We start from the raw sequence: 14,972 nt of genomic DNA on the forward strand, positions 1-14,972 counted from the left end.
CGCACTATTTACGCGTGGCTGGGAGCAGGCGTAGATTTATTTTGTACCAACTAACATTTGGAAAATACGAAAATTTTAATGAATCCGAAAATTTACGCCAGAACCACTTTACACACGATTTACACAAGAATTAGTTCTGCTCGTGTTTCATGAATGAGACCCAGAGAGCGTAATGTGTTACATAAACACAAAATAGCAAAGTGCCATTCAGAAACAATCCACTTTCACTCACGACACATCTATATATTATTCGTCAAAAACACCAGACAGTCAACTTGATCTGCAGTGTTGACAATATTTTCAGCTGAAGAACACACACACTCTCTGACCGATGTGTCCAGGTTTGGCCAAGCATGTCGTTGCATGATTATTGCCTTCAGCTGTTCATTGTTAATGAATAAATCCGCGTTTTTGAACGAAACGGTCTGTGAATGATTCAACGACTCAATTAGTCACTCGTTAAGACAATGATCTGCCGCCACCTACTGGCAGTTTAAGGACACGTTTACACGACAGTAGCTACGTTTACATGGACACCTTTTGGTTAATTCAGAATGAAATCAATACGATTGATGAATCCGAACACGATGTTTACATGAACGATAAATAAAGTAATCGGGTTGATGTGCACGTTTATATGTCACAAGTTTCAAATCAGAATTGATTCTTTGACATGCGCACACTGCACGAATATACAGTTTCCCGCTGAATATTCTCCTCTATTAGCTCTTTATTTGTTTTAAACAGCAGACTTTATATTAATCCGTCTCTGGTCATGATTTTGAGACAGTGAGCATATGAACTGGTTTGCCGTGTATGGAGTTTCCTTTGTGTCTTTATTATTCAATCAAACATACTGAGTTTGAGAGTAAAACTAATTATTTTGTACTTAAAAAAAATAAAAGATTGCAAAAAAGTCTTCTTAAAGGATAATTCCGGTATTTAACACCTTGAGTCTATATTGTAGTTTGTTTTGGATTAACAAGAGTGGTGGACAACATTTTTTTGACAATGGTTCCTCTCTCGAGTTTTTGACTATAAAAGAATTGGCCATGGACCCATTTAACATTGGAGTCAATGGGCATGTCCGAAAATGTCATTAAAACAGCCAATAATGTTCGTTTACAAAACTGTTAAACTCACCGAGTGGTTAGTGGTGTTCGTTGATGATTATAAACAATATATCGTCGCAATATATGATTCCAATCCGTTTTTTTTTTGCTATAGTGGAACTATTTTTTCAGACACTTCACAACCCTGTAACTTCCGCTCAATATTTGAATCTGAAGCGTTAGCACACTCCCGACCACTTGATGGCGATAACCGATGTTTATGTCTCGCGGGACACTCACGGTCACAGTCGAGTTCAACTTCATATTACAAGTAACAATTAATGAAGGTTTTGTTTGTTTATTTGGCTTACTCTCCCGGAGCACAGTTGCTCTGCTCGCTAGCCTTATGAGAAACGGAAGCGAGCAAAAAGACGACATTGACCAAATGTAAACAGCCCCCTTTCCGTTTCTGCAGCGCATTTATATTAACGAGCACTCAGTCCTTCAACAGAATTCAATGGGATTTTACAAAATGACGAATAAAACACGACAGAAACTGAATTTCGCAACACTTTTTGTTTCTGGAACATCAACTAACATCACTAATCACTCGGTGAGTTTAACAGTTTTGTAAACGAACATTGTTGGCTATTTTAATGACATTTTCGGACATGCCCATTGACTCCAATGTTAAATGGGTCCATGGCCAATTCTTTTATAGTCAAAAACTCGAGAGAGGAACCATTGTCAAAAAAATGTTGTCCACCACTCTTGTTCATCCAAAACAAACTACAATATAGACTCAAGGTGTTAAATACCGGAATTATCCTTTAAGGCTCAAAAATAAAGAAGTTGATAACAAAAGTATTTGCAGTGCATGTAAATCTTTGAATACCTTTATTTTTCTTTGTTCATTTCGAACACTTTTCATCACAAATGCACAGATTTTGCTCTCCTTTCTGTGGTCTTTTTTGCATGTCTAAATCTTTTGCTTGCGAGTTGAAAAGTTTTGCTTGCGAATAAAGCTGTGTCTCAGTGGGCGGTCAAACTACCATACAAATTTTTTCCGAAATAAGGTCCCATGAGCCGGAAGCGGAGCGGCGGGACTTAGGCTCTCTATAGGCTTCGTTTTTCTTCGTTTCTGATGTCACATGATACTTTGATGAAATCATGCAACATACTCTACCTTGTCTGTGGACATTGTTCATTACAATCTGTAGGGGGACCGCAGAGTCCTTTAGTGTTGCTTTAATAGGGGTCCTCTGATTGTTTTTTTGTTTTTTTAAACCGTTTTTTGTTTTTATCTGAGGACAGACTTTCCCTCAACATGGCGAACCAATGTAATGAAATGAATGCCGAGGTGAGGGAAGCGTCTGCCGCGGGTTAATGACCAACACTTGAACAGGTGAGCTGTGTCCGCTCAGGTTAATGAGATCACAGCCTGAACACTGGCGGGTTCGGGTTCACGTCCCTCCTGATTGGGCCTCGCCTTCTTCTCCAAGTGCATGACTGATAGCCAAACAGATGTCTCTGAAGACACACACACACACTTCACTATTCCATGATCATCCCATCCGTCTAGACGGCAGCGAGAGGCGTATCTATCTGCGTTTCCTGCAATCATTATAAGTCAGTGGGTGTAATAGCTGTAGCTTCTCTTCGGGAGAGAGAGAGAGAACAGACTGAAACACGTCATTTTCAGGCAAATTCGTCTGAACGGGTGCATTTTAGCATGTCTGCACCTCACACACACATCGTGGATCATTATTAAATTAATAGTTTGCAATCCAGTGTTGTTATTGTTAAAGTCCTAACCTTGTAGTCAATCTTTTTATCCCTTAAATCTCATCTTTAATCACCAAAATTACATGTTTAAATGTTTTTCTTTGAAATTCTTCATGCCTTAAAATATCTTGAATGTAACTCGACACCCTTGCCTCATTTAGTATGCGCGGTTCTATGAATATGCAAATAAGCCCCGCCTCCACTCACTCACTCACTCAGAGATCCACTGGTTGACGATCACACGTTGATCTGATTGGTTACAAGGTAGTGTGTGACGTCAGAAACACCAGCGATTTCAAACCGTGTTTTTGAGACTGTCTTTGGTTCTCTGCAGTTTTAAGCAGAAAATACTCAGCAATGCTGTCCACTTATGAATTTACACATGGTGTGTGTTAAAGCAGATTAAAAAAACCACATAGACACATAAACAACATTAAAAGCTGGATTTTCACCACAGGGGGACTTTAAGCAGATCATGGCGTTTGCAACAACAAGGTCATGGGTTTGATTCCCAGGGAATGCATGAACTGACTAAATGAATATCTTAATATTAACTGACTTAAATTAAATGAAAGTTGCTTTTTATTAAAGCATCTGTCAAATGCATAAATATAAACAATAACAATAACAACACTGGTTCACACCAAAAATCTGATTAACTTACAGTCTGTGCAAATCAGTTACAAAACTTGCATGTCGTGTTGAAGGAGGAACCTTAGCAACCACCCAGACCTACCTAGCAACTGCATAGCAACACCTTAGCAACACCCAACGTAAAAAACAATGGCATAGTAATGCACAAACAACCACCCAATGTCACAAACTACCTTGTAACCAATCGTCATTGAGTGGATCTCTATGAGAAAACATTTAAATATGTAATTTTGGTGATCAAAGATGAGTTTTAAGGGACAAAATGATTGAGGGGGACTTATGCCAAATGCATAAATGTAATTAGTAACACTAGTTCACACCAAAAATTAAAAAAATGTTCTCACTCTTGTCAAAGTCTCCGTTTTGCATCCAAAAGAAATGAGATGTATTCTGCCAAAGACTAAAAACGACCATAAAAGTGTGAAAGATGTCGCTATATACTCCAAATCTGATCGCTTGCATGAGAAAAAGCCCCAAGTTTCAGTCATTCACTGATAATCTCTTCTCAAATCTCACTTATAGTCGTGTTTTTCATCTGACACACACACACACACACTCAAATCAATGGAGTTCAGTGTCAAACTGTCAATGCATCAAGTCTGTCTAACGGCACCATTATTCCTCACACAAAGCACCACATCCCTTCATCACACGTGCAATATATACTTTTTTGACATGCACAATGTGGAAAAGAGCCGCATGAAGATTTTGCATGCAAATTTCTTCACAGAAATCCTAGTCTGGAATGACGTGACAGAAGTCTCTCTATTCTTTCAATGTCGCAGATCAATTATGGTCTTCTGCATCATTACCCGGCTCTTCCATTCCTATCAATCAAAGCCGCTCGATGCCGAACGCCTCAATCAATGCCGGAGAAAAGCCAACGAGACATTTTCTGCTCCGCAGCACTAAACCGGCTACAAGAGACCAGCTCAAGTTCACAGTCATACGTCCTCCTCCGAGAGCGCATCTTTCGGGCACGGTTAGCGGCGACGCAAGATGGACAACTTCTGCTCGTCTGAGTCCCCACTGAGGAGGAGAAGGAAGATTAATGGAGTTTCTCCAGCAGGCAGCATATTTCTTTATGTGGAGCACATATGCTGTGGAAGCGCCCACGGCGTTGTCCAGGGGTGGAGAATCAGTCTTCAACGTCAGTTAGCGGAGCGCTACGAGGCCCGGCGTTGCTCTGATGCCTCAATTTGGCGCTGTATTAAACATCACTGTGAGGCTGTCGGGCCTTTCGGTTTTATGAAATGTTGCTTTTGCAACACAACACGTGAAATGCAATGTCCTTTTCTATTATTTCCCAAAGTGGCTGTGAAGTTGCTTTCTGTAGAAATGTAATTTAGGCGCATTCAAGCTCCGAGAACTCAATGCACGGGTGAAAATGCTTTTTTGGAGATAAAAGGACAATTTGCAGGTCAAAAGCGTTTGCTGGTCATGAAGGCGATTGCATGTTCTGGAACGCTTTAGTACAAGAACCTGTTACACATTTTATTTGATCTATTTCTCTGCTCTTGAGTTTTCTAAGTTCTAAGATGGTTATATCTTTATTAGTTTAGATGTGCAGTGTCGACTCATGTCAGAAATGCTCTCGGGCTCACAGCGCCACCCAGTGCTCGAGGACAGAATCACACCCAATAAAACAAGATTTAAGATTTAAGATCTAAGGGACTTTTTGCACATGAAACTGCTAAAAGCAACGAACCAATCTTTTGAAAAACGACACCAATGTTGCATCCTAAACTGTAAAATGAAGATTTAAACAACTTTATAGTTCAAATAATTTGACAAAAATAAAGTTTCATAAAGTTACAGACCTCATATTTCATCTTAATAAATGATTAGAAAGACAAAAGGCGATTCAAACAACTTTATAGTTCAAATAATTTGACAAAAATAAAGTTTCATAAAGTTACAGACCTCATATTTCATCTTAATAAATGATTAGAAAGACAAAAGGCGATTCAAACAACTTTATAGTTCAAATAATTTGACAAAAATAAAGTTTCATAAAGTTACAGACCTCATATTTCATATTAATAAATGATTAGAAAGACAAAAGGCGACAAGTTACACCAAATATGATGCTAATTCTATGAAATAAGTATGAATATCACTTATCCAGTAAATATATCTTGCTTTAAAGACATTTATTTGACTTTAAAAAAGTCAGTTGACACATGAATTTGCACATGGTTTGTCTTAAAGTCCCCCTGTGGTGAAAAACAAGCTTTTAATGTTGTTTATATGTGGTGTGTTTAATCTGCTTTAAGGGTATAGGGGGCCATTTTAGACACATATCCGGGTTTGCCCTCCAGGTGGGCGTGTCTATACGGGTGTGATGTCATAAGGAGGCGGCCTTTTTTAAGCCAATCAGAAAAGCTTTCGGCATTTGACTCATGAGGGACGAGTTCACTGTAAAAATGCTTTTCTTACTTAGTACTTTTTTCTTGTTTCCAGTCCAAATATCAAAAACTTCTTAAATCGAGATGCATTTACTAGATGAATAAAATGCCATAAGATTTCGTGTCTTGTTTTCCGGGGGAATTAATCCAAATTAAGTGAGTTTTTGCTTAAAACAAGCGAAATTATCTGCCAATGGGGTGTGAAAAATTATCTAAATTCAAACAGAAACCTGGAGTATTTTTCTAACCCCATTGGCAGATCATTTAGCTTGTTTTAAGCAAAAACTCACTTAATTTTGGATTTATTTCCCCAGAAAACAAGATATCTTGTGGCATTTTACTACTTAAAGGTGCAGTGTGTAATATTTAGGAGGATCTGTTGACAGATACAATATCATATGTTTTCAGTGGTGTGTAAAGACCATACTTAATGAACATCGACATGTTTCTAATCTACGGTGGCCCTAAAGGGACAAACGCGTTTCGTCACTATGTTGTTCTTCATGATAAGAAGCTAAAGCTAAAGTCAGCGAATAAAACACAATGATGAACAGGTAACAATAATATTCGCAATAACATCATTTTAATGAATAATTAAGTAAACGTAATTTCTTAAGTTATCTTTATAAAGAAACCTCATTGTTTAACTGGCTACTCTCTGCTGCCTCAGACGACGACATCACTTCCTGTCAGCCACCATAACTTCTGTTGGGTGCAATTCGCAACCTCACCACTAGATGTAGCTAAAAATCACACACCTTTAAGTAAATGCATCTTGATTTAAGAATTTTTTGATATTTTGATATAAACAAGACAAAAGTACACAGTAAGAAAGGCATTTTTTCAGTGTTGCTCAATGGGTTGAGCGAGGAAACGCGAGGAATATTGAGAAGCACCACGTGTTCTCTGAACTGCACTTACTTGTATGTAATGTCTCAGTTCCACAGGCACAGGCCGTCCAGCGCTCATGCTCTCAGTAAACCAGCTGACATTCAGCACGTGTGTGTGTGTGTGTTGAGTCTCTCCGAATCCCTGCTCCTCCAGCCAGTTCCAGAGATCCTGCGCGGCGTTTCCCTCAGACACGACGTGAGTCACGTTACCACTGAAGACACAAGACACACACCATTAGACACACATAATGAGTTCAAGAAGAAACCTCAGATTGTGTGTCTGTTTGCAAAGCACCTTAATCCACTTTCACATCTACTCTGCGATTGATTGATTCTCTCACACACACCCACATGCTTTTTTAATTCCTCTAGTGGTTGTCTGAGATCAGATTATAGTGTGTGAAATCAAATCAGGTGGACTTTCACACTGGGATCTGCATTAGGATGTGTGTATGTGACGTGTCTATTCCGAAGCACTGTATAATCACACACACACACACACACACACACACCGCTCAGTCAGTCCGAGCTTTCAGCACTTTAGTAAATTACTGTGTCTATCAAAGCAGTCGCTAAACGAAATTACCCACATCGGGCATCGCTTGCGATCAGCACACGGGGACGCAGAACAGCAGAACACACTGTGACTGCGGCGGATGTGTGAAATTAGCCAGAGACAAGAGATAGTTTGGGGATAAATCGATAATAGATATACATAATAAAGGCTAGATGTCTTACGGCGGAGTCTCTAATGTCATTACCGGCGGCCATCTTGTCACAGGCAAGCTTTCTGGCGTTATAGCGTTTTGTTTAAAGCTACTGTGTAATTTTTTAAGTTGATTCTTACACTTTGTTCTTTCAAAATTATATGTGCTGCTCATTGATGTATAATTACTTCTACCAACTAATCAAGTATTCTCAAAAGCGTAAATCTGACATTTATAATACATGCGGGTGAGCTGCTCGAATTGCGGAAGCCATGTTGCGCCTCCATCTTGAAAATACATTAGCCAAAGAGGGACATTCCTGGAAATTCAAGCTTCGCCTTTCGCGTTTTTACACTCAGTGGCGCCGTGACGAATGCGAGCGGAGATCCTGCGCAGGTTCTAGCGTACGCACGCTTTTATAAGTCTGAAAATTTTTTGCGCACGCCATTTTTGGCTTTCGTGCGCACGTGCACTTTTAGTAAAGATCCTACGCTCAGTTTTATAAATGAGGCCCGTGGGCTGGACTTGTTTGTTTTAAACGAGAAAAAAAAAAAAATGTTATGAGAATCTCCTTGTGCATTTCTCTGAGCATTTCCCTCTTACATCAAACTCCACTGGAATCACATCCCGGCTTGATTTATTAAACAGCTTCAGTGATATCAATATAAAATAAGACGTGCATTATAAATGTTTAATCTCCCGTCTTCCTTGTGCGTCTGTATGCCGTCTCTATCACGTTCTGTGTAATACCCGGGTAATCTTTATAGGGCATTGTATTATGAGACTCTGACTGATATCAAACCCTCACTGGCGTATAAACCGCCAGTCTTCAGCTCGTCACGATGTGTTTCCTGCGGTTGGTTGCAGACGCTCGAGCTCAAGCTGTGTTTCTGGGAATGGTGCCATCGCTCAGCTGGGAACGGCACGATACGTAACGGCAAACTGCTGGTGCTGTTATGCCCATCTACCCCAACAACTCCCACTGGTGCTCCTCCACCTGCACAAACTGGCACCAGCAGCCCTGGATCCCTTCTGACCGAGCACACATCAAGAACAACAACACACTTCACGACTCAGGGTTATTATACATTACATACATTTTTTTTTTTTTTTTTTGAAGATTTAAGTCTCTTCTGCTCACCAAGGCTGCATTTATTTGACCAAAAATACAGTAAAATTGTGAAATATTATTATGTGAATATATATTTATTCCTGTGATCAAAGCTGAATTTTCAGCATCATTACTCCAGTCTTCAGTGTCACATGATCCTTCAGAAATATGACGAATATGATGATTTGATGCTCAATAAACATTTATGGTTTGTATAAATGTTTATATTTTTTCATTTTTCAGGATTCTTTGATGAATAGAAAGTTCAAATGAACCGCATTTATTTGAAATATAATCTTTTGTAATATTATAAATGTCTTTACTGTCACTTTTGATCAATTTAAAGCATCCTTGCTGAATAAAAGTGTTCATTTCTATTATCACAGTTTCCACAAAAATCTGAAGCAGCACGACTGTTTTAAACATTGATAATAATCATAAATGTTTCTTGATCATCATATTATCCTGATTTCTGAAGGATCATGTGACACTGAAGACTGGAGTAATGATGATAAATTCAGCTTTGATCACAGGAATAAATTATATTTTAACATATATTCACATAGAGAACACTTATTTAAATACTTATTACTTTTTTCAGCAAATGAATGCAGCCTTGATGAGTCATTTCTTTCAAAAACATAAAAAAATATGAAATATTCCAAACTTTTGCCTGATAGTGTAAGTTAGTCTTTACTTGTAATTTCTTGCTTTTACTCGGAGTGACTGATTAATTATGTTAAATCAACAGTTACTGAGCGGCACAATGAGGTTTTAATAGATGGTTTCTGTGCTATTATTACAACATCATTTTCTACAGAACCTTCTGTCCTGAAACTCACCAGCTGCACTTCTCATTATCCCTGTGATTTGCATAAAATTGTATGCAAATTAAAATATTATACAGTGAAAAATAGAACTTGTAACTGTTTGCCAGAGAGATGTACGTCACTCACTGTCCTTGAATAGGGAAATATCTCTACTGTGATAAACTGGGATCTGATATTCTTTACTTGCACAATCACGGTACGTTTGTTTCGTCATGATAAGACGCTATTAATGCATTTTTCACTTTTGAATTTGCACCAACACAGAGCGACACTACATGTGTCTGGAATAGACCGTTCGCAAAGACCCGCCCCCCTTAGTTACTGTTGCTATGTCCGACAAGCTACGCCTCTCTCACACACACACACCATGTTCTCACGCAGTGAAAAACACATGCGGAGCAGAGAGACACTGACAACACATTGACATCAGACACAGACCAGCTTACTTTTGATATTAAACATATTAAACAAAGTCTCACCTTTCAAATTCATTTTTAAAAAGAAATGTAAACAATAAATAGCGTTTTGTGGCTCTTTAATGTGTGTGTCAGATCGCTTTTTCCACACAACCTTTTCCAAGCATATTTTGGCTGGGGCTTTTTTACACAACTGCATTTACAGCATCCAAACCAACAAAACTCTTGGGTTCGCATCAAAAACTCTAGCGTGACAGAATTCTGGTTTATTTATAAACTGGGCGGCGAGTTTAATCGTGTTTCAAATGTTAGGTTGATATCTCAGAAAATAAGCGTTCAGTGAGATTTAGTTTGGGCGCAGTACCACACTTCTCCACTAGTGGACATCACTGCCCATATAAGGGCGCCTCCATTTCCATATGTTGTTTGAGTGATTGAACCATTATTTTTTACAATTTTCATACAATTTACGAAGTAGACATCCTATTCAGAAGTAGTGTTGGAAGTTTGGCAGATTTTGAAATGAATTCAACCTCTAAGAAACACAAAAGATCACGTATGTGCATTATAGCTCGCTGCCACATCACTAATGCTGAATCTATTATTATTCTCTTTATATTTAAAAAATTTTCAGACCTTTTTTTCTAAAAGAATTGAATGGATGCTATCTTTTGAACTCTTGGCATGAAAACAAACTGAGGTTTCTACCATTCTTTCATGATTTTTCATGTTCATCACTATTTCAAAATAAAGGTCTGAACACGCCTTAGGAGTATGAACATATTCGTTGCAAATTGATAAATTACGGCTCCTCTGTAATATATTTAGAAAATCAGTCACCAAATATGTAAACTAGAGATTGTAAGCTTTCAAATGATATATAGTTTGTCAAGATTAGTTTAGGTTTCGTATAGGATATTACTGTTTTAAATATGTAATGCCCAATATAAAGGGCATATCGCTGTCGTGTAAACGTACCCTAATACCGAACACTATTAGTACAGATGTGGTGTTTTCTGTGACGTACCTGAGAGCGTCGTCCACGCAGAACCCCTTGGATCTGGCCAGATTCGAGAGGAAAGTCCTCCTGCTTTTCCCCATCCTCTTCTCCACCAGGTACAGGGTCAGGTCCCTGAACTTGACCTCCTCGTGACCCCGGGGGAAGGCCGCCTCAGGCCGACGCTTGCGAGTGGGAAGCATCTCTGCATCAGGGCCTGTGCTTCTGTATCTGTGGCGTTCTCTTGAAAGACAGAACTGGCAGTTAGTGTGGCGTGTTTGTTTATGGTTTGGCAAAGAGTCGTACAGGTGCTTTAGATTTGGCACTCGTGCTGATAGGGCACTGCCAAAACTACCGCTAACAGATGGATGGAGAACACTGGGGTCACGGCGGAGACGAGAGGAAAAAATAACAGCGGCACTGAGGGAAAACTTGAGCAAATACCACTGAGGACATTTCCACAAACTCACTGGTATTGCAACGACACCACAGGCCTGTTTACCACCTAATCACACACATTAATGGCTCATTCTTTCATTACAGCCTCTACCAATATCAAATTAAAAATAAATGAATAGTTTCTGAATGATCCTATCAAAAGAACACATATAAAAGCTACTATCATCTTGGATAATGTTTAAAGAGACATAATTTACTCGCCCTCGTGTTGTTCCAAACCTGCATGTCTTTCTTATATTTTGAAGACTGGTGGAAATCAAACTACATTAAACTCATTGACTTCCATTAAAACATATATGGAGAAATCACTGAGAAAATATGTTATTTTGTCTTCAGTCATACGGGTGTGGAACGAGATGAAGGCGACTGTCACTCATTTCTATTGTGAATAAATTTAAAATGCAAGATGGTCATGATGACAATGACTGCACTACTTAGAGCAATTCTACATTATGACTTTTTTCATTTTTTTTTATTAGTAATACTGTAAATGGTTTTGATATATATGACAATAGTGTTTAGTCAGATATAGGAAAGTGGAAATTAGTAATTTCCTGATTTTAACACTCTTATTACTGTGAAATCTTTACTGACTTTTATAAAAGTAAATGTTAGAATAACTTCAAGATGAACTAGACAGAAGGAACTCAGCTTTACTTGATTATCCATACTCTAAATTGGGAGTATCAAATATGATAATCAGGCTATAAGAGCTGGGCAACGATTAACAGCAATTAATCTAATCCAAAATAAAAGTTTGTGTTTACATAATATATATATATATATATTTCATACGTCAGGCTTTACAGAGTTAAATCACAAGGACACAGATAAGTATCACCATTATTGCAAACTCGTCCTCTTCTATAACACAACGGGATGTGAGCAATATCTGCATAAAAGAATGCATGGATGCAAACATCACAAGTCCACTAGAAATTGTACCGCTATCAGTCCGATGATGAAGACGATAAGATATAAGTCATTTTCTTTAAACTCAAAGTAAACTCAGATTATCTAAAGTGTAGAAACAGCAACTAGACAGAGTGTAGCACACAATACACCAACAATACCAGACCTGTAGTGAGCACACAGAGGAACTGAAGACAGAGGAACAGAGGACGCTCTGATTGGTTTATTTCACGTTACGCCCAAACCACACCTATGAGTAATGAAGCGACTTCAGACCAACACATTTTAGATTTGCGTCGGGCGCAAGAGTCGTTTATCCCGCCGGTATAATAGCAACAGCGCCGGGATCCGCCCACAGAGTTACTTGCGTTTCGCGTTTGATACTTGCGTTTCAGAGCGTTACAATAGGGCCCGAAAAGTTTATGAAAACGAAACTAACTAAACATAATTGTGACAGAAATAGTTCAAAACAAGCACTTTTGGCATCCTACACTTTATGGCCGATAGTATGTGGAAACCTCTTTCTAATAAATGGCTTTGACGATTGCAATAATTCCAGATTATCATTTAGAAAGTAATGTCTATATGGATGCTGCTTTGTGCACAGGAGTATCATAATAGAGAAACACCCTCCATAAACTGTTGCAAAGCACCAGAACGTCACATGCATTACGGTTCGTCTTCACAGAAATCACAGGAACCGGTTCATCAGAGGCTGTGATGCTTTGGGCCATTTCATGCATTTTCGACATCATTTGGGATGCATCTGTCCTACTTTGGCACATTTAAACAAGTATATAGTGTGCATTAGGATTCATTCCTTGTTTGCAGCCACATCGTCTTTAAAAAGCATGTTCAAATAAAAAATATAATACACTGTAAACCCTAACGCTCAAAATAATTAATTGGTTTGAGTGGGACAAACTTCAATTAAACTAATTAGTTCAGTCAAATTAACTTTTATGAGTATTTAGCACTTTATTTTTCTTTCAAGTTCACAGAACTGATATATTTTAAGTAAGCTGAACTGTTTCATTGTTTTGAGTTTTATGAAATTATTTCTTTTAATTTAGACGAACTTAAGTTTCACTGAAATGGCTGGGATGCCTATTTCCCAGCATGCTTTGCCGATGGCACTCGAAACGGAGAGTAAATGCTAAAATTAAGTGTAATATAATGTTGTTGTTTTTGTGCAAGATTAATGTTAAGTAGAGCCCTGCATTTCAGCCCGAGCCCGACGGCCCCGACTTATTTACGCCTCTAGGGCCGGGCTTCGGGCCAATTTTCACGTCATAGTTCACACGCGGGCCGGGCCTCGGGCCTGTTTTAGGCTTATCCTTCTTTTTATAGCCTATTTCAGACATGTATTAAAATTAAACATGAGAAGTTGATGATGGAAAAACAAACATAGAAAGACGTTTTAAACCTATCACACTGACATATATGACTGACACATGACAGTCTGCTCGCGCTCGCGCATGCACACACACACACACACACACACACACACACACAGGTTTCCCGGCGGCATGACCCAAGATTTGCGCGAACGGCTCGCTGTTTTTAGTGTCCCCGCCAGCAGCAGAAGGATAGCGAGCGTGACTTTAGCGCTGCTGGAATAGTTAAAGAAAAAAGTACGACTGGATTAAAACCTTCCACTGTGAATGCGGTTTCTTGACGATGTTTCTTAGCCATGTTAGGGGGCTGTCTTGTTGGTTTTCGTTTGAAAACGACTTTATTTTCATCAGTCTGTTGGAAACTATTGGAAATAAGAATGGCCATGTTCTGTAGTGAAGACTTGATTTTTGAGGTAAGATAATCTGCATGTTTGTTTTTAATTTAATGCCATTTATTTGATTTGTTTAGATTGTAGGCTATAGCTCATTTCGTTTGCGAGCGCTGTGAGCAGAGCAGTTTGCCTCAGCTTTTAAAAAATGATAATAAACGTTTAAACTATAACTGTCTATATGTGATATGCTCAAGGTGTTTTATGGATTTTATTGTAGCCAAGTAAAGTGTTGATTTGAGAGGCTAAATGGATCAAACATGTTTAACTCGCTGTCGGCAGCTTGATCGTCAATAAAAATAAAAAAAAGAAACCGAACATTTGTCTAAATTAACTTAATAAAGAAATGAAAAGAAACATAACTAACAAAACGGACCTATTTTAATAACTGCAAATAGCTAGTTTGCCCTAGGCCAGGCTACAGCTGTGTATAAAAAAATATAAAAAAAACGGGCTCGGGTCGGACTCGGGCTGATAATTATGATGAGCTGTCGGTCACGGGCCGGGCTAGGGCCTAGATTTGAGGCCCGTGCAGGGCTCTAATGTTAAGTGAGATTTAGTAGTGATTAATGTTTTGTTATGCTAATTTAGAAGAATTTCTGTTAATGTTGGTTTTAGGATAGTTATCATCATGGTGACGAGTGGAGCATGAGCTTGACTTAAGAGCAAATATAACCTTTATATTGTTGCACTCATACAGCAAGTGCTTCTGTATAACACACTATTGCTAACATGTTGACAAATTAGTATGTTTACAAACTAGCTTGTTAAAGTTTATACTAATAAAAACGTTCACGTTGAGATTACATTAAAGTTTTAAGTTAAATGTATGAATTAGTGTACTCAAATATTTTAAGTTAAGAACAATTATAAGTACAAAATAAAAATCTGCCAGTCCTGCTTACTCAAACTTTGAATTTCTTAACTTAAGAAAATGAGGCAACTGATCGACTTACATTTTTTGA

General features: G+C 38.4%; 1 protein-coding gene across 1 annotated transcript in view; it reads right to left on the bottom strand.

Moving 5' to 3' along the window:
- The window catches only part of dntt (deoxynucleotidyltransferase, terminal), a gene marked incomplete at its 5' end in the record, with an annotated part of 138,477 nt that extends 127,424 nt beyond the window's left edge, over nucleotides 1-11,053 (bottom strand). The window contains 2 exons of the mRNA XM_079636113.1: nucleotides 6,821-7,001; nucleotides 10,881-11,053. Coding sequence (XP_079492239.1) covers nucleotides 6,821-7,001; nucleotides 10,881-11,053 — 354 coding nt within the window. The remainder of the gene's footprint in view (nucleotides 1-6,820; nucleotides 7,002-10,880) is intronic.
- Between the last annotated feature and the right edge of the window lie 3,919 nt (nucleotides 11,054-14,972).

The sequence above is a fragment of the Phoxinus phoxinus genome (assembly GCF_949152265.1).
Source record: "Phoxinus phoxinus genome assembly, chromosome: 14".
Lineage (NCBI taxonomy): Eukaryota > Metazoa > Chordata > Actinopteri > Cypriniformes > Leuciscidae > Phoxinus > Phoxinus phoxinus.